Source organism: Cydia amplana, chromosome Z, assembly GCF_948474715.1.
Source record: "Cydia amplana chromosome Z, ilCydAmpl1.1, whole genome shotgun sequence".
Lineage (NCBI taxonomy): Eukaryota > Metazoa > Arthropoda > Insecta > Lepidoptera > Tortricidae > Cydia > Cydia amplana.
The window spans coordinates 17500986-17518412 of NC_086096.1; the positions used below are offsets into that span (position 1 = coordinate 17500986).

Consider the following 17427-nt stretch of genomic DNA (forward strand, 5'->3'; position numbering starts at 1 on the left):
ACAATATTTTTATTTTTTTACTTACCTCGAAAAAATATTCAATCACAATAGGGAATATGACGCGAAACTCTGCGTAGGTGGCGCCACTTCCACAATCCGTCGCAATCTAAGGGTCTACCACAAACGAGAGAGTCGAAATTTTGTTATCTAACCTCTCCATCACTCTTGCATATTCGAGCGAGTTTCGATTTTCGCGATTCCCAGTAGGCCCTCTGTAACCGACCGTGTGCTGCAGTTTTTAACAAGAACACTGCTAAAGCTGAAGAAGTACGGAATGCAGGTGAATCTTTGTCCCTCCAACTGTATGGCGCCAAACTCAGAGACGTCACTCTTGATGGTCATCGTCATACCTTATTAACAAAATCTTTGAACCGTGCCGCTGCAAATTTGGAGGCTCTGCCACCTACTTCTGCAAGTGTGATGCAACACTTTCAGAGCATACCATCAAGTCCAACAGTGGCTGGGAAATAAATTGAATCCTGAAGAGTGGGGTTGGAGTCGTCAAAATGGTGACATGTTTCATGTTCGCACTACTCTACCACCAGCTCCGGATGAAATAATGGCCCTTATATTTTGCTCGTCCAAAAGTAGATGTACCACTCTTAAGTGTTCTTGTGTAAAAAGAGGGATAACCTGTTCCTTTGTATGCAAAATATGCGACGAGTTTTCTTGCTCCAACCCGGACTTGAACGATGATGATGATGATTTCGAATATGAAAATTAAACGTAATATCAATAACTAGACATAATTATAGTTAATATTATATTATAGCTGAATAAATCCTACTTTTGACTTGAATTATCTTCTTTTTAGCATTTTTCAACAAATTAACATATCTCACGAAATACTGATCCTATGAGTATGGATGTAGTCTCATTCGATTCAGCGCAAAAATTACACGATATTGACACCTCGCCTAGTTTCTGAAATGTGATTGTTTTTAAATGCACATACCCCCCGAAAAGGGGTTCGGACGCCTAAATTTTGATAGGACTCGGCAGATCCTCATTTCTAGTGCCAAGATAAAGGTCATAAATAAAGTTTCATGGATGTACATATTTTGCCGCCATAATACACTACTTTTCCTGTGTTACAGGGGGCCACAACATATACGTTATCGACCCTATAAAAACGCATCTAGCATGTCCCTTTAATTTTTTTTTATGTTGACAATGCATGAGTCAAAAATAGATTTGTTGTCCTGTCTAGAATCTAGTTTTGTGTATGTATTTTACGAACAATTCCAATATATGTCATTTATTTCAAAAGTCCTTATATTGTTAATAATACAGAGTAGGAATATAAGGTTGAGGTGCCCTGATAATAAGTACAATAATAATAATTATATACTACCCTACTAATGTCACCTAGTCGAATCATATTGACAGACATGTCACTTCTACTGCGACCAAGAGCACTTCCTATGTCTTTACTTCACGTCAGTATCATGTCAATTTTCATTAAAATACCAGCGTGCGACAATAATTATGCTTACCGCTACTATAAAAGTAGTGTCCGCTGGTCGTAATGCTCAAAGCTATATAGTAATGTTGAAGAATACGTTATAAGGAAGATTTAACTGACTTAAGTTCGAAGGTTCCTCCTAACACGAGGTGGTCCGAGCCGTACACGTCGTTGGGCAGTTTGCCCAGCGCCTGGCACTCGGCCGCCGTCGGCAGCCGCAGCCTCTCCACCAGCTTCAAGCTGCTGCAGCTGCTGCAACAAATATTATAGCCTGACCAGTAATATATGATAATTGTCAAGAGGGCGCTGTTATTCTCATGTATAGGGTGACAATTCAGTGTAGTATGAAAAAATTAGTTCCAGTGAAATTCCGCAACATGGCGCACCCTCAATAGATCCTGGTTCACCTATACATGCGGAGCCATTCAGCGACATCTAACTTTAGGGTAATATTCCATTTCTGAGCGCAGCTGCACTACTGGTACTGAACGCGTCGCTGTTACTGTCAATTTCCATAGTAAAATGAACAGTAGTGCAGCTGCGGTTGGAAATGGACTGTCACCTTTAGCTGTCAATTTCCAGTACAAAATTTTTTTGAGTTCGTAACTAATATACAAAGTAGGTACACCAATGCTTAGGCACTGTCCAGTTTCAAAAGCGATCTTGGCGGTATGGCCACAAAACATCAACGCCATGCCCTAGGCTTCTTGGTGTTTAAAACGGTAAATTATTAAAGTGCTGAAGGGTGAACAACACAACTTTTTTGCGTTGTTATTCTGTCCCGAAAGGGTTTAAACTATCACGAAAATGCATGTTTAGAAAATTTAATTAGGTACCATAATATCAGGGCTTTAACCGCACCGTAGGTTCAACGCCAAAGACCGATTAATCGGTCACAGGCCACAGAGCAACATCGACCTACGTGCTTATACATAAAGTTCAACTTCAGTTTTGACACTTCAATGATGTGGCGTCTGAGTGACAGCTTTTGTGTTTGACACGGCGTGGAAAAGGTTAACAGTCGCCAGCTCACCATGGCAACGAGTGATAATAAAAACTTGATTTACACTAAAATATTTACAACAGTTAACATAATTTATAATTTATGAACCTCCAGGTCTTTTTTATTGTACCTTTTGTTGCAGTACATCTTCTGTATTGTATTTTTGATATGTTTATATGACTGTTTGGTTTTCTAAATAATAATAATAATAAAATATTTGGTTATTTCACCTAAAATAAATGTAGTCCACCGTGACCCAGTAGTCCTGGAAGGTGGTCGCCTCGTGGCTGCCGTCGTGTTTGACCTTGTCGTAGACGGACGCCAGGTTGAGGGCGTGGCCGAGCGCGCCGCTGTTGAACAGCTCGCCGTGCTCGTCGCCGCGACCGGCTGACCCGTCCTCGAGCTCGGCCATATTGGACCGGTATTCAGAATTGTATATCTGCAACAATATATAATTAATATTTACATTTCTGCCCGCGACTTTGTCTGCGTGGCATCGTATGTACTTCGTCAGGCCTCAAACTATCTCCATATCCATAACTTCGTCTCCTTTGCCATCGTATCTTCTTGGAAACAATCGTATTTACTACGTACCTACTTCGATCAACCTCAATACTTTTAATACTTTTCGTGCGTCGTTCGTTTGCAAATGTATATTCTTATCTCTCTCTCTCTTTCTCCAATCTCTAAATAATCTCTATTATTTCAATTGCCTCCTCTAAATTGCAAGACAAGCGGCGTATTTAGAAATGCCCTTTTTCAGCACATATTTTACCTACTTTATCAACAAAGAATGCGACGTAACAAATAAGGGATGCTCGTAAATAAATTTACCTTTGTCATGCAAAAATCAGTAGGCAATCTTTTGGACCGGTTCAAGTAAACGGAGAGATGTTGGCAGTTATCCGTCACTCCAATTTTCTTCCAATCTGAGCTGTCCCGGAACGGACTGGCGCTGTAAAAGCCCACGATACATTTTATAATGGCAGCCAAATTCATAGTCACCACCACCACAGTCAGTGTAGAAAAAGACAAATTGTTACAGACCCTTGCTCAGTTTTATGAATAGGGGCAAAGAGAATTAACTGTAATAGAAAGGTAATGTGTAAGAAAAATACGTGCCCCTTAGTTTGACATCCAAAACATATGGCGCAGTACAGTACAGTACTGTACTGCGCCATATGTTTTGCGGTCACTGACTTGTCAACTTTTGACAATCAGAGTTACCGCAAAATGCATGGAGCTGTACAGCGCCATCTTGTTTACCTTTGAAATTCGCATCTTACTCAATCTATATGTACCTATCTTTGATAGGGGGGTATTTAAGATTTTTTTAAGAGTTTAGACAGTTACAAAGACGATGTTGTTCGGTATTACCTTACGTGTCCGTTGTCGAGCAGCCGGACGACCGCACTGTCCGGCGTCGAGTTAAAGTCTCCCGTTAAGATCACGGGTATATGACCCCATCTAAAACAAAGCATTTTGGGGTAGTATTAAGTTATTAAGAGAAATTAAAAAAACATCAAGAGTCACCATCACGCTCCAAAAGTGGAGCACTTACATAGAGTCAATAGTCGTGCCCAAGCATGCGCGAGGTGTGGCCGTCCTGTCCTGAGAGTTTATGCAACGAGATGCTTTACTTTTACTACGTCATGTTCAAGCAAAGTAGACATGTCCTGACGTAGTTTAGCGAAAAGGATCCAGTCCCAACAATTTGTCATATGAATGTCATGAAAACATTACTGCTAATGTGTCGTTTTCAAGCAAAAGACCACATTGTCGCTTTCCATAAGCTCCGACAGGTTATTCGTATGCGACAATGTGGTACCTTTTCGTCACAAATAAATATATTAAGTAGGTATTGTGTTCGCTCCTCATGTAATATTTATATAATTATACGAACTTCACGACGATAATCTTTGTTATCGTCCAAAATGAAATTAGAGCGACTCACTCTCTCCCATTGTCGAAATACGCAAATCTGTCGATCTCGGCGAGCAACACCTGCATCTGAGCCAGCCGGACGTCGGTGCGCTTAGGGTTGTAGAGCAGGTGGGTGGTGACCACCACTATGGGGGTATCGGGGCAGTGCCGCGGGACCAGCTTCACCATCATGCCTATGTTGTCGCGGTTCAGGATCGGGAGCTCCGGTTGGTACAACTCCACCTGAAAACAGTAATGGACCTACACCTGCTTGACTTGCTCAACAGACAAAACAATGCTGAAAGTTGGCTTCGAATAACGTGGTACATATAACGAAATAACAGGGCAAAAGTGTTTTAAAGCGTATGCCCTAGCATCTAAAATATTAAACAGCAGCATTTATTATATTACGGATATAATAATATACTATAGAATAAAAGGGATTATTTCCTCAACAACGAGTGTGGGATGATGTGGTGGCAGCAGCGATATGGGGGCCTGACGCCGCTCTCCTTGGCAAACGAGAACTGGCACAAAGTACTAAGCACCGAGGACAGCAAGGCGGTATGGAAGGATAAGCTGCGACACGAGCGGTTCTACAAAGCCCTCACGGAACCCGATGTAGACCTGCCCGCGGGTCGGTAAACTGGCTACGACAGTTAGGGCAAGATAAGTCTGCAACGATTTTGATAGCACACACAGTGCAAGTGTTATTTTAAGTTAAACTTGTATGATATTATGACGAAAATGTATAGGTACATCATAACATCATAGAAGTTTGAATTTTTTTAAAAACACTTGCACTGTGTGCTATTAAAATCGTTGCAGACTTATCTTGGTCTAACTCTAGAAACACATGTTGTGGTCACCTTATAAGTACTCGCCTGAACGCTCAGAATTTCATTCGGTACTTATTGATTCAAAAATAAGTCTTAGACTTACTTCTATCCAATAGATTATTTATGTGCTGTGATAATAAAAAGGGGTCTTCAAAGAAGACGCAATGCAAGCAGTACCTTTGTTTTAGTTAATAGATACTTAATTATCATTATTTAGTCAGACCAATTAAGAAACGTAAACAAATTAGAAGGATTGTAGCGGTATATCGCTCTAAAATATAATTCGCTTAGACATGTCATACGATATAGTTATTGTACAGAAAAGCATACAATATAGTAATTGTTCACAATATCGAAATTGTTTATCATTTTAGAGTGTAATCAATGTGCAATAACTTTAATACAATGTCGTCAGAGACGACGTGAAGTACTCGTAAAATTAAGGATAAATGAATACCTACCCATTACCAACCTACGTTTCTTCGATAACAATGATGGCGTCTTTCTCTTTATCTACCATAAAGACCGAATAACTGTGTTATAAAACTACGCAACCGCGTCGAGTCTGAGGGGCTACCGCGAAAACCGAAATTCGCAAATTGCGGGGATCTTTCTCTTTTACTCCAATGAAGGCGTAATTAGAGTGACAGAGAAAAATGCCCGCAATTTGCGAACATCGATTTTCGCGGTTATAGCCCTGGTTGCGTTGGAATTGTCTGGTTCAGAATTTCCTAATTGTGTAAAGAAACGTAATTGTGTGCAAAACTTACGGAGATAACCGAACGTAAATCCTAAGTATAGATATACTTTCTGAATAGATCTGAGCAAACTCTGTAATCGAGACAGAAAACATTTAAGACGTTCGCCAGTGACTACATGTAAAGATTTCGGAAAAACACTCAGGGCCTAACCAAGATGACAGTTCGCCTCGTTTCGGTTCGTTTTCTGCAAACGATTGTCACCTTGGCTAGGCACCAAGTGACAGGACACTAGCTCGCTTGCGTAAGTTGCGCGGCAAAACAATAATTTTGAGAAATTGCTCCAAAAAGGGAACCCTTATTTAAACAATTAATATAATCAGATTAATATCGATTATGATACATCAAAAATTATGACAACAACTTACACTGACTGTATCTTGCATTTCAAAAAGCGAGTCTTTGAAATAAATAGCGCATCCATCATGTCGGACTCCCGTTTTTCTTTTAAATATTCCAGAGTAACCAATTTTCTCAAAATTAGAGTAAAAACTGTTTAGATGAGACGCTTGTACTTCTTGGAGACATAAAATCTGAAATATAAACACATATTAATCAACATGTGACTTTCTGATGACAGTCTTCTCATCTTTTAGGGGCAATTTATGTATGTACCTAGTACCTTATTGGGACACCAAATACGGGCGAACAATTTCAGTAAAATTAGTCATATGGAAATCTAACGATGTTAAAAAATCTCGGGTATTTTTCTTTCAAACCCAATTGAAATTTAAAGAGGGGGTTCAAAGCTGATATGAGAATAGCAAGCCTCAGAGGGCCTACCGCGAACCACGTTCCACGTCTTGCCTCCCTGTCACACTTACCTATAAATGTACAAGTACGACAGAGAGGCAACACTTCGAACGTGGTTCGCGGTAGGCCCTCAGCCTCCACATGAAAGATGTTTCGGGCAGTCTAGTTAATAATAAAGACCATTTTCAAGCTTACGTCGGGCGACAACTTCAATATTTCGTCATATAGTCGCGCTGCTCGGACCTTCCATTTCAAGTTCTGCGACTTGCACTCTGTGTACAAGTACGGGTGACATTCTAACAGATACTGCGCTAATACGTTGTACGACAGCACGCGAAACCTCAACGGGTTACCTGCAACACATATATCATTTATACTTACGTAGCACAGTAGCAAGCGCCGGAGAAACATTCATTTTATTCATTTACATAGTGCAAGTATTTGTCTGATGGGGAACTTACAAAATAATCCAGGATAATATATCTGTCTTACTTTACTGTCAAATCCAAATGATTCGAATTGTAATGACAGTTTTTGTTAGCTATCCTTCATCATCTTCCTCGCGTTGCCCCGGCATTTTGCCACGGCTCGTGGGAGCCTGGGGTCCGCTTGGCAACTAATCCCAGTAATTGGCGTGGGCACTAGTTTTTACGAAAGCGACTGCCATCTGACCTTCCAACCCAGAGGGTAAACTAGGCCCGTATTGGGATTAGTCCGGTTTCCTCACGATGTTTTCCTTCACCGAAAAGCGACTGGTAAATATTAAATGATATTTCGTACAAAAATTCCGAAAAACTCATTGGTACGAGCTGGGATTCGAACCCGCGACCTCTGGATTGCAAGTTGCACGCTCTTACCGCTAGGCCACCAGCGCTTCTTTCGTTAGCTATCCATATCTCAAATAATTATGATGACAAATAACATTAGGTAATCTGCAATTAGCAAAAATCTCATTTACCATTGCTGTATTTAGTAGTTTTGCCGGTTGACTCCCAGACCCGAAAATCTGGTGGTATATTTGAAGAATTCAGAGGTTGACTAGCACAACTCGTAGACTCTCTACTGTAATTCTCCTGCCAGGGTTCAGTGGCACTGTCATCATCACTAGAACTATTCAAATTACAAATAAGTGTTTGAAATATATATTCTCAGTTCTGATTAGTCAGTTGAAAAAACAATAACAAGCTTTTGTGCCTTTCTGGGGGCCCATGAAAACAATATTGCTTTGGAAAACAATGTCAGAGCTAGACAAATTTCAAGCTTTTTCACATGCAATTAGATAAATCTTATTTCAGTTAATAATAATGTGTAAAATTCATAAATGTATTGTGTAACTTTGTACTTGTTCATTAATGGGTATATAAAATACACAATTGTCATAAGTAATATTAAAATACTCACATTTCAACAAACTGTCCTCCGTAGCTAACATGGTTGGGAGTGGGCTGCCAGGGTTCACTCATTTGTTTTATCTTATTTAAATCATTGGATTTTAATGTAAGTCTCTTCAAACGAAATCTTGGCTTTGCATTTGCATATGATTGCACTTGCTGGCCGGGGATGTATATCTGTCCAAAATTTGATATTTGAACTCTGTCCACAGTGCATGACTTTCTCTTACAACTTAAATGTGAGTATTTTCTGATATGTGTCCTGCTATTAAAATAATTTGATGTGAGCAACAAATATCTGCAAAACCTATCAGTCAACTTCTGCATATCGTTATAAATATATAGTAATACAAAATATACAACATAATTATTATGCAATAGACAGATCAGAGTAGATTAGCTACCAGAGCCGTTAACATGCATGTATATACATATCCACTTAGAACAGAGTGGTTAGAAGAATTTCAAGAAGGGGCATGGAATTTGCTCTGAGTCTTTTAATTCTTGACCTGGAAAAGAAATACATTAATTTAATCCTGAAATATTAGCTCCATATTCCCAAAATTTTACTCATTAAAATAAATATTTATTTATTAGAAATAAATATTTACATGGCAAAATAGTCATCGTAAATAATTATTATAAGGTATCACAAAATATAATATTTAAGTTGTGTCATATAATCAGAGCTCGGCGGGGGCTTATAATTTGACAAGTCTTATGTCATATTATAAGGAAAATAGCTCACCCCTGCCGAGCTCTGCATATAATTAACAGGCAAAATGATATGATTATAATTATAAAAAGCAGTTCATATCCTTCAAGCAGCCCTTATCTATTGATGATTCCCAATGAGTTTGTTGAATAGGTCTAGTTAAAATTGACGTGTCTACACATTGTTTAGGATCACTTGACCTTGAATCTATATACAGAACTTTAAAAAAATTGTATGTATGGTTGTGTGTAAGTGTGAGTGAGGGAACAAAAACCACAATGATGTAGGTATATTTCAACACAATGTAATGTATCTATTAAAATAACAACACTGTTCATATTATTGCTCCTTAAGCACAGACGATATTATTAGTTTAGTGCCTAATTGGTCAGAGAACCTAAGAGATAATGTATGTGTTTAGTGAGACAACATTAGACGCTAATTATACTATTCTGTGTATTATTACATTGCGGAAAAAGAATGGTTTCAACCAAAAATAACGAGTTTTTTTTTGCATTTACCGAACTACAAAACATTCGCATCAAACAAGTAACCTTAGAATGAAAACAAGATAAGATGAAATATGTCCCACATCAAATAATAACTTACATGCATACGAAACAAGACTATATTTTAAAGCCAAAGAGCAAAAACCATGATGACGAAAAATATTTTCCAAGTCTACGTACTAGAACACTAACACATTTTTGTTGACCCGCCGACCTCTTGCAAGCAAAATGCAAACTGTCAGCACTGTGCACTGTCAGCACTGTCAGCAGTGTCAGCTGAATTGAATGAATGAACTGAAATGTCATGTAATCTCATTGTTCCCCCGGGATGTCCCTTCGGGACATCCCGGCGTCAATCCATGGGTACGATAGGGAACTCTCTAAACTCCTATAAATACACCAAAAAAAAAAAAATTAATCTCATTGTAATCTCATCGAGCTAGACGAGCGTACCGGACCTTGATCCGGTCAGCTTAGCATATAAACTTGATAACAAAATTATAGCTGGTCAAGAAGATATTGTCAGTAGAAAAAAGCGGCAAATTTGAAAAATAGAAAATTTGTATTTCGCGCCTTTTTAGGGTTCCGTAGCCAAATGGCAAATAACGGAACCCTTATAGATTCGTCATGTCTGTCTGTCTGTCTGTCCGTCTGTCCGTCTGTCCGTCTGTCTGTCCGTCCGCATGTCACAGCCACTTTTCTCCGAAACTATAAGAACTATACTGTTGAAACTTGGTAAGTAGATGTATTCTGTGAACCGCATTAAGATTTTCATACAAAAATAGAAAAAAAACAATAAATTTTTGGGGTTCCCCATACTTCGAACTGAAACTCAAAAATTTTTTTTTCATCAAACCCATACGTGTGGGTTATGTATGGATAGGTCTTCAAAAATGATATTGAGGTTCCTAATATCATTTTTTTCTAAACTGAATAGTTTGCGCGAGAGACACTTCCAAAGTGGTAAACTGTGTGTCCCCCCCACCCCTGTAACTTCTAAAATAAGAGAATGATAAAACTAAAAAAAATATATGATGTACATTACCATGTAAACTTCCACCGAAAATTGGTTTGAACGAGATCTAGTAAGTAGTTTTTTTCATACGTCATAAATCGCCTAAATACGGAACCCTTCATGGGCGAGTCCGACTCGCACTTGGCCGCTTTTTTACTGACAAGATTTGCTTGACCAGCTATAATATCACGCAAGGATGTGGAGGTTTGTTTAGACGTCTGTGGAGCCTATATTTATTTTTATCCGTAGAATTATACTTATCCAATTCGGAACATATACGTTGATTGTGATTATAAACGTCAAACGAATCGGAGAAGCATCGGAGAAGTCCAGCTGGCGCTCGATTAACTCGATTTATTGTATTGTATTTATTTTGGTGTTTCAATTGGAGCCCTTAAATTTTTGTTCTAATGTAGGTATTATTCTGAAATAAAACACAAAATTAATGCACGTGCTATTATATTTATTAGATTGAGCATATTTACATGTGAGGCAAACTGTATATTTTGCATTGTTGTTAAACATTGCGGCAGGCTGAGTTATGTTTGATAAATCATCAAATTGATTCATTTAGAAATTAATATTGAAGTACACAGAATATACTAAATATTCTTTTCTTATTTTAGTTATACGACATAGGTACCCTATATTTTTATTTATATTTTGTAAGAATGTCAAATTAGGTTCAAAATACCTACATTTTAAATGCCCAATCATCGACTTTCATAAATAAGTTACAGACACTTGTTGGCAATATAGTATAATATTTTGATCTTCATTATTTCTTTATAATTAATATTGTCCTTTGCTGCCTGAAACACAGGGAATCCTAGTTCAGGCATTTGTAAATCACTTGTCTTTATAAATTATTAGTCTTTAAGAGCAACCACTGTACTATACTTGTCTCAATAAATTATTTGTATTTGTTTGTTTTGTATTTGTATATTAGTGAGTTGTATTCTAGGCAATATAATTTTCCTATTTGATTTAACAGCCACTGTGATCCTGAAACGTTGCCGCAGTAACATGCAAAATGTTTAAAATTGAGTCATATGTGACACCAATCTTGTTAAGCTATGTTGACAAATATGTACGAGACTTCAAGCCAGCTGATGCACAAGTAAGTTTGTATAATAATATGTTTTTCTCTTTATTTGTCTTCAAACTTATTATTATTAAAGCTACATTTGTTCTACAGTCAGGTTGTTATTATTTATTTATTTATTATCTATAAAGCAGGCAGGCAGTTGAAATAACTGATAATGCCTGTATCCAGAGTCATCAACAGAGTTTTCCGTGTTGAGTAGAATTTGCGTTGTGCTTATCTAATTTGTTCTTGAACTCATTGACACTTTGGGCCGATACTACGTCTTCTGGGAGTTTGTTCCAAGCTTTGACCACTCTGTTGCTAAAGAAGTGTCTATGAGGATTATTGTAGGACCTGCGAGACACCAGCTTATACTGACGACCTCTCGGACGGTTGTTATTATTGCGTTCTAGCATCTTAGGGAAGTCTTTGAGATCATAGTGTTGGGTTAGTATTTTTTTTTAACTTTGTTTTGGGGCTGACTGCAGATCCCATTGCTGGGTGGAAGCCTCCTCACTTTTCCTCCTCTCATCCCTGTCTTGGGCTTATGGGAGGTGTGAGGGTGGTGGTCTAATTCCTAAACCCTCATAATAATATGTATTTTTACATAAATATTATGGGACAAACAATTGCTAGGTATCAGTATTATCCATTTTATCAAATCAGAGGAAAACAACAATATATTCGAAAGACACTTAAAGAAGCATTTATTAAAAAAAGAATATTATGAAATAACCAAATTAGTGGAAGAGAAGAAATTATAACCATGGGGCTTCTCACAATAAACCTTTTAATTATCATAAATTGTTATAACTTATAATACATTACTTGTGACCCCACCCGGCTTTGCACGGGTAACACAAAACCTTAACAAATTATGCACCTAAACCTTCGTTACTTTAAAAAAAAAACAAGAAAATCCATTAAGAAGTTTTTGAGTTTTTCACAAACATACGGACATATAGACAGACAGACGTGGTGAGGGACATTGTTTTATAAGGTGTAGTGATAATTATTGTTATATTAATTATAAGTTTGTGTTATATACTGAATACTTGCCTCTATATTTGTCAATCTTTTATATATTTGATGTAAATATGTTTCTAATTACTCACTCACTCACAGTCAGTATTGCCTTAAAAAGTACTTAGTAGATATTGTAGGTATTGTATATTTCTGGCTGACAGGTATCCCTGTGGGGTGGTGGTGTGGCGCTACACAACTTGGTGCTTAAAGCAGATGTTTTGCAAAATGAGGTTGCCCTGCCATTCACCCTGGTATCAGGGCGGATTCATGAACTACTTATACAAGTTCCCTGGACTAAGATCATGTCGGAGCCTATTGTGGTGACAATAGATACTATAGGTAAATTATTTTGTTTATAGTAGTGTATTAATATTTACTTAAAATTTTAACTGGCTATTGATAATTGTTTTGTACTATTTGTATATTTGGCCTTTGTATTTATTAGGTATATGTGGTTTATAAGCAAACCTTGACTAATCATTCATGCATAAAATTTATAATGTCTGTATTTATTTGCAAACTATTCCATTCAATATCACTATTGACCATGTCATTATTGTATTGTTGGATGTTCTGTCTTTCTAGTAGAATATAGTTGAGTTTTGATTAGTTAAGACAAGCCTTCAATCAGACCATAGCTGACCATAATAACTTCTTACCTACCGCCTCAGTTTAACAGAGTAGACCTATCATTTGATCTGTTAATGCATAACATTGTTTTTCTACTGTCTGTTTTCATGTCATTTTTTTTAGAATGCGTTCTAAGTCTTCATCCGCCGGCAGCGTCAGAAGAAACTCTTCCTGCAGAGCCCCCTAGGTAAAACAAACGCTTTTTAAGCCTTACGTTATTATGAATGGGTCGCCTAAAACTTTGCTTGCATTTTTTTTACGAATGTACTTTTTACCTTACCATTTAACTAAAACAAAATGATCTTCATATCCTTTAGCTTTGATACACAAACGCAAAAAGTTGTTAAACTTATCAACAATATGTTGCAGTAAAAAAAAAACGACAACATATTTTTGTGCGACTCTTATTGCACATTTAGAAACATATTAGAAAGGGGATAATTGGCCAAATATGTATATCGGAATATTTCTATGGCAATAAAGGTGTGATGCGATTTAATTTGGCCACTTTGGTTCCACTATTTATTTGATGCTAATTGCTGACTGAAGATGCCATACAGGCAAGGTCTAAAATAACGTCATAGGCAAAGCGTCAAAAATATAAGGGCAATAGTAGACGTATTGTATCAATATTTTAGATGATTACTGTACATACATTTCCAGAACAGTAGGTAAGTACTATTCAGTTTGTACTATGAACAGAATGAGGAAGAACAAGTTTGACAGGTCGACATTGGTGGAGGCCCCGCCGGGCTACATGCAGGCGCTGGTGCGGCGCATCGTGAGCAACATCTCGCTGCGCGTGCACCACCTCATCGTGAAGTACGTGCAGGACGACATCGTGCTGTCGCTCAACGTGAAGCATCTGTGCGTCGAGAGCGCCGGCGTGAACTGGGCGCCTGCTTTTGCTGGTACGCATCACGAAACACGTAGAGAGTCTGACAAAGCTAACTCTGCGCATGGGTGTCGACAATTTAAATCCCTACCCATTCCATTGAAATGTTGTTAGACATTGGCAATGCATGAAGGTCGAAAATTGCGACATGTCAAAGCAACGTCATGCCTTAGCTAGCTAGCTAGCTAGCTCTTATGGTGACAGTTTGCTGTACGATCTTGAAGCTTAGGTGAGTTGGATTGGATATTATCCTTAACTGGTAACCTATTTCACCAAGTTTGAAGCACAAAAATGCTGAATGGGTGCCAAATTTAGCACAAATGTGGATAAACTATTTTGTAGTTTTAATGACTTTTAGTACTCTATGGCTGTTCCTAGTTTATCTAAATAAACATTAATACTTACTTGTTATTGAAGGCCTGCCAACAAATACTGTACTCTTTTTTAAACAATTTATTTGTATTTCAGACATCGATCAGAATGAGCCTGTGGTGAGGCGGCTAATGCGGCTGGACGACTTAACGCTCTGCCTGGACCGGGCGGATTCCGACGGCAAGATACGGTTCTACCAGGAACCTTTGCTGTACCGCTGCCAGCTGGACTTCAGGTACGCCCAAGAACCTAATATTAGGTATTATAGCACTAGAACCGGAGGGTTTCGTATAACTCAAAATACAATATCCAAAAGATATGGTATTGCTTAATTTTTTTCTAATTTTATTTATTACTAGCGACCCGCCCCGGCTTCGCACGGGTTAACAAATTATACATAAAAGAGGAAGGCCTCTTGAAAACACTCTATCTATTAAAAAAACCGCATCGAAATCCGTTGCGTAGTTATAAAGATCTAAGCATACAGACAAGACAGACAGCGGGAAGGGACTTTGTTTTATACTATGTAGTGATACGGGACGACTTACGGGTAAAAATGCACACCCTGAAAATTTCAATACTACTAGCTTTTAAGCTTTTAAAATTTCAATACGCTAGCTTAGCGTGGAATTAGTGACAGCAGCTAAAGTATAGTGCCTGGATAATGCTAATAGCAATAATTCAATTTGCGCATCGCTTACTTCAATTATTAGGCATTTCATTGACTCTTGTAATTCCACCCCCCTTTGCACTCTCTTCAGGCATGATTTCCGACATAAAAACTATCCTATGTCCTTCCCCGGGAATCAAACTATCTCTATGTCAAATTTCAACTAAATCGGTTCAGCGGTTTAAGTGTGAAGAGGTAACAGACCAGACAGCTACACAGACACACTTTCGCATTTAAAATAATTAGTTTAAAATAATCTTTTGAGCAAAAGCAAAGGCAATAATCGAACGAGCGAGCGAAGCGAAGTGAAGTTCTTACATTCAACTTGGAGCACACGTCTGGCTAGGGGCACGCCCCGGCATTTCGATGTTTTTAAGCTGAACTATCAGAGGATAGTTTGATACACAATAACTTACGTAAATTTGTTCTAATTTAAATGAAATTGGGTAAACGTGTAGTTGAGGACATTATATTTTAGTCATTAAATTATGAGCAGGCTCGATCAAGGGGTTATTGAGCTAGAAGAGCTTAGAAGGCTAAAAAGCTATTTGTGAGGGGTCTTGCTATTCTGGTCATCTTTTTTGCAAGAAAGTATGGTCGAGTTTGGTATCAAATGAAAGTGCTCGGCTTACACATTTATAATAGGTATAGTTTTTAAATTTACAATTTTAAAATAATGATTTAACATTTTAGCGAACCGCGAGTTCTCAGTTCGGGGCGAACTACTAGTAAATACTAACGGTAATTGATTGTCCAGAATTCTCACCCGACTGGTATCGGCCAACACCCGCCGAGCGTCCTGCCTCACCGTCCAGCTGCGGTCGTCCAAGCTGGCGTGGGGGGTGAGCAGCGAACAACTCACGCTGCTGCTGCGGCTGCTGCGAGAGCGCCAGACCCAAGTCAACACCTCCCCGCCGCCGCCCAAACAGAATGCGATGAATTCAGCCGCACCACAGGGTATGTAATCGTACAGTACATGTCGTGTCGACCGGCCAACCCCATTTGACAACCCAGCTTGTCAAATGAGGTTGGCCGGTCGAAGTATTTAGCAGATGGCGCCATCATAGCTACCCTGTCAATCCCTAGAATTGTGTCAATTTTTTTAATGCCCTGGATGCCTGGCCTTTAAGCCAAATCTCATAGAAAAAGGGGCAAGCTATGATGGCGCCATCTATGCAAACCTTTGACAGTTGCCAACCACATTGGCCGTGAGGTCGTTCAATTATATGGCCATCAACGTTTTACCACATTGAGTCAATTAATGTCTGATCATTGTCTGACCATAATATAAACACTATATAATAAACATTAAACATTTTAACACACGAGGAATAGTAGATTCCTCTGACACGTACGTACGTTGAGTACGTTTAGGTACATAAATGTAAAACGCTTCGTTTGAATCTTTATTATACTTAGGTAGAATGTGATTGTTTTACTAACACAGTGACCTAAACTGATCAGAACATTGATTTAACCTTTTGAACGCCACAGACGGCAATTGACGTCAACGCAAAATCGTGACAACGACGCCAAAGACGGCATTTGCCGTCGATCGTTTTTTGATGAAAATCTACTGAAAAACACCCCACTTTTAGATTGGCATTATTTATTCACAAAACTAAATTTTACCCCCGTGGCGTCAGTGGCACGGCAAATGGGTGCGCCGTTTGGCGTTCAAAAGGTTAAATCAATATCCGACGAATTATTCCTATATACCCTAGTCGTGCAGGGTGCAGGTAAGTACATAGTTAAAAAAACGCTATAACTCTATATACCTTACCTACTTATGTGACACGTGATTAGAATAATGAATTCAAATCGTATGTTGACTGTATCCGTGCAGGTGGTTCGACGTCGAACGCGGCGGAGCCGGTCCGGACCGAGAGCTGGTCGGAGTGGGCGTGGTCGTGGCTGCCCACGTGGGTAGACAAGGAGGGCGGCGTGGAAGAGGCCGCGGTGCCTCCGACGCCCATCCCGGTCCTGTTCAGCGGCTACTTAGACCACGTGTCTTTAGTGTTTAAGGCAAGTCAATCTAATCTATAGCTGGTCAACCAAATCTTGTCAGTAAAAAAAGGCGCGAAATTCAAATTTTCTATGGAACGATTCGCGCCTACATTTTTCAAATTTGCCGCCTTTTTCTACTGTCAAGATCTGGTTGACCAAGTATAATTTAAACTGCCGTGAATAGGGATGATGACACATGTTGAATTTTGTAACAAAATCTAGTAAAATAGACAGCAAACGAGCAATTTATCACAATAATGTGGATATTAAAATAAAATATTGAAAAATTACAAAAATACAGGACCTGAAAGAATCAAAATTTAAGTTTTTTTTAACTTCCAAAAACGATAAAAGTAAGGGTACCATTCG

At 38.6% G+C, this 17427-nt stretch overlaps 2 protein-coding genes across 13 annotated transcripts in view; one reads left to right on the top strand and one right to left on the bottom strand.

The window, feature by feature from the left end:
* Positions 1-1543: 1543 nt before the first annotated feature.
* Positions 1544-9607, bottom strand: LOC134660820 (protein angel). 12 transcript variants are annotated; one of them, XM_063516639.1, is made up of 11 exons: positions 9457-9580; positions 8537-8641; positions 8143-8397; positions 7700-7851; positions 6937-7094; positions 6357-6521; positions 4423-4634; positions 3846-3935; positions 3303-3423; positions 2699-2907; positions 1544-1717 (listed from the first exon to the last, which is right to left on the bottom strand). In XM_063516639.1, the coding sequence occupies exons 3-11, from the start codon at positions 8202-8204 to the stop codon at positions 1564-1566; spliced, it is 1323 nt and encodes a 440-aa protein (XP_063372709.1). In that variant the 5' UTR covers positions 8205-8397; positions 8537-8641; positions 9457-9580; the 3' UTR covers positions 1544-1563. The 12 variants fall into 12 exon arrangements, with proteins under 12 accessions (XP_063372709.1, XP_063372713.1, XP_063372711.1 ...); XM_063516643.1 differs by having other exon boundaries at positions 9537-9554; XM_063516641.1 differs by lacking the exon at positions 8537-8641 and having other exon boundaries at positions 8143-8394; positions 9537-9607.
* Positions 9608-10689: 1082 nt separating this feature from the next.
* The window catches only part of LOC134661831 (intermembrane lipid transfer protein VPS13B), a 62216-nt gene continuing 55478 nt past the window's right edge, over positions 10690-17427 (top strand). The window contains exons 1-8 of the mRNA XM_063518028.1: positions 10690-10783; positions 11366-11491; positions 12646-12823; positions 13238-13301; positions 13841-14025; positions 14478-14616; positions 15809-16008; positions 16898-17076. Of these exons, the coding sequence (XP_063374098.1) occupies positions 11405-11491; positions 12646-12823; positions 13238-13301; positions 13841-14025; positions 14478-14616; positions 15809-16008; positions 16898-17076 (1032 nt within the window). The 5' untranslated portion in view covers positions 10690-10783; positions 11366-11404. The remainder of the gene's footprint in view (positions 10784-11365; positions 11492-12645; positions 12824-13237; positions 13302-13840; positions 14026-14477; positions 14617-15808; positions 16009-16897; positions 17077-17427) is intronic.

What these genes read in the sequence shown, in the direction of transcription:
- LOC134660820 (XM_063516632.1), bottom strand. Translation starts at nt 8,459, where the DNA reads ATGCAGAAGTTGACTGATAGGTTTTGCAGATATTTGTTGCTCACATCA. An exon ending in TATTGAAGTTGTCGCCCGAC is followed by an intron (nt 6,522 to 6,936) that starts GTAAGCTTGAAA and finishes TTTATATTTCAG; the next exon opens with ATTTTATGTCTCCAAGAAGT. An exon ending in GTGGACTACATTTATTTTAG is followed by an intron (nt 1,718 to 2,698) that starts GTGAAATAACCA and finishes TATTTGTTGCAG; the next exon opens with CAGCTGCAGCAGCTTGAAGC.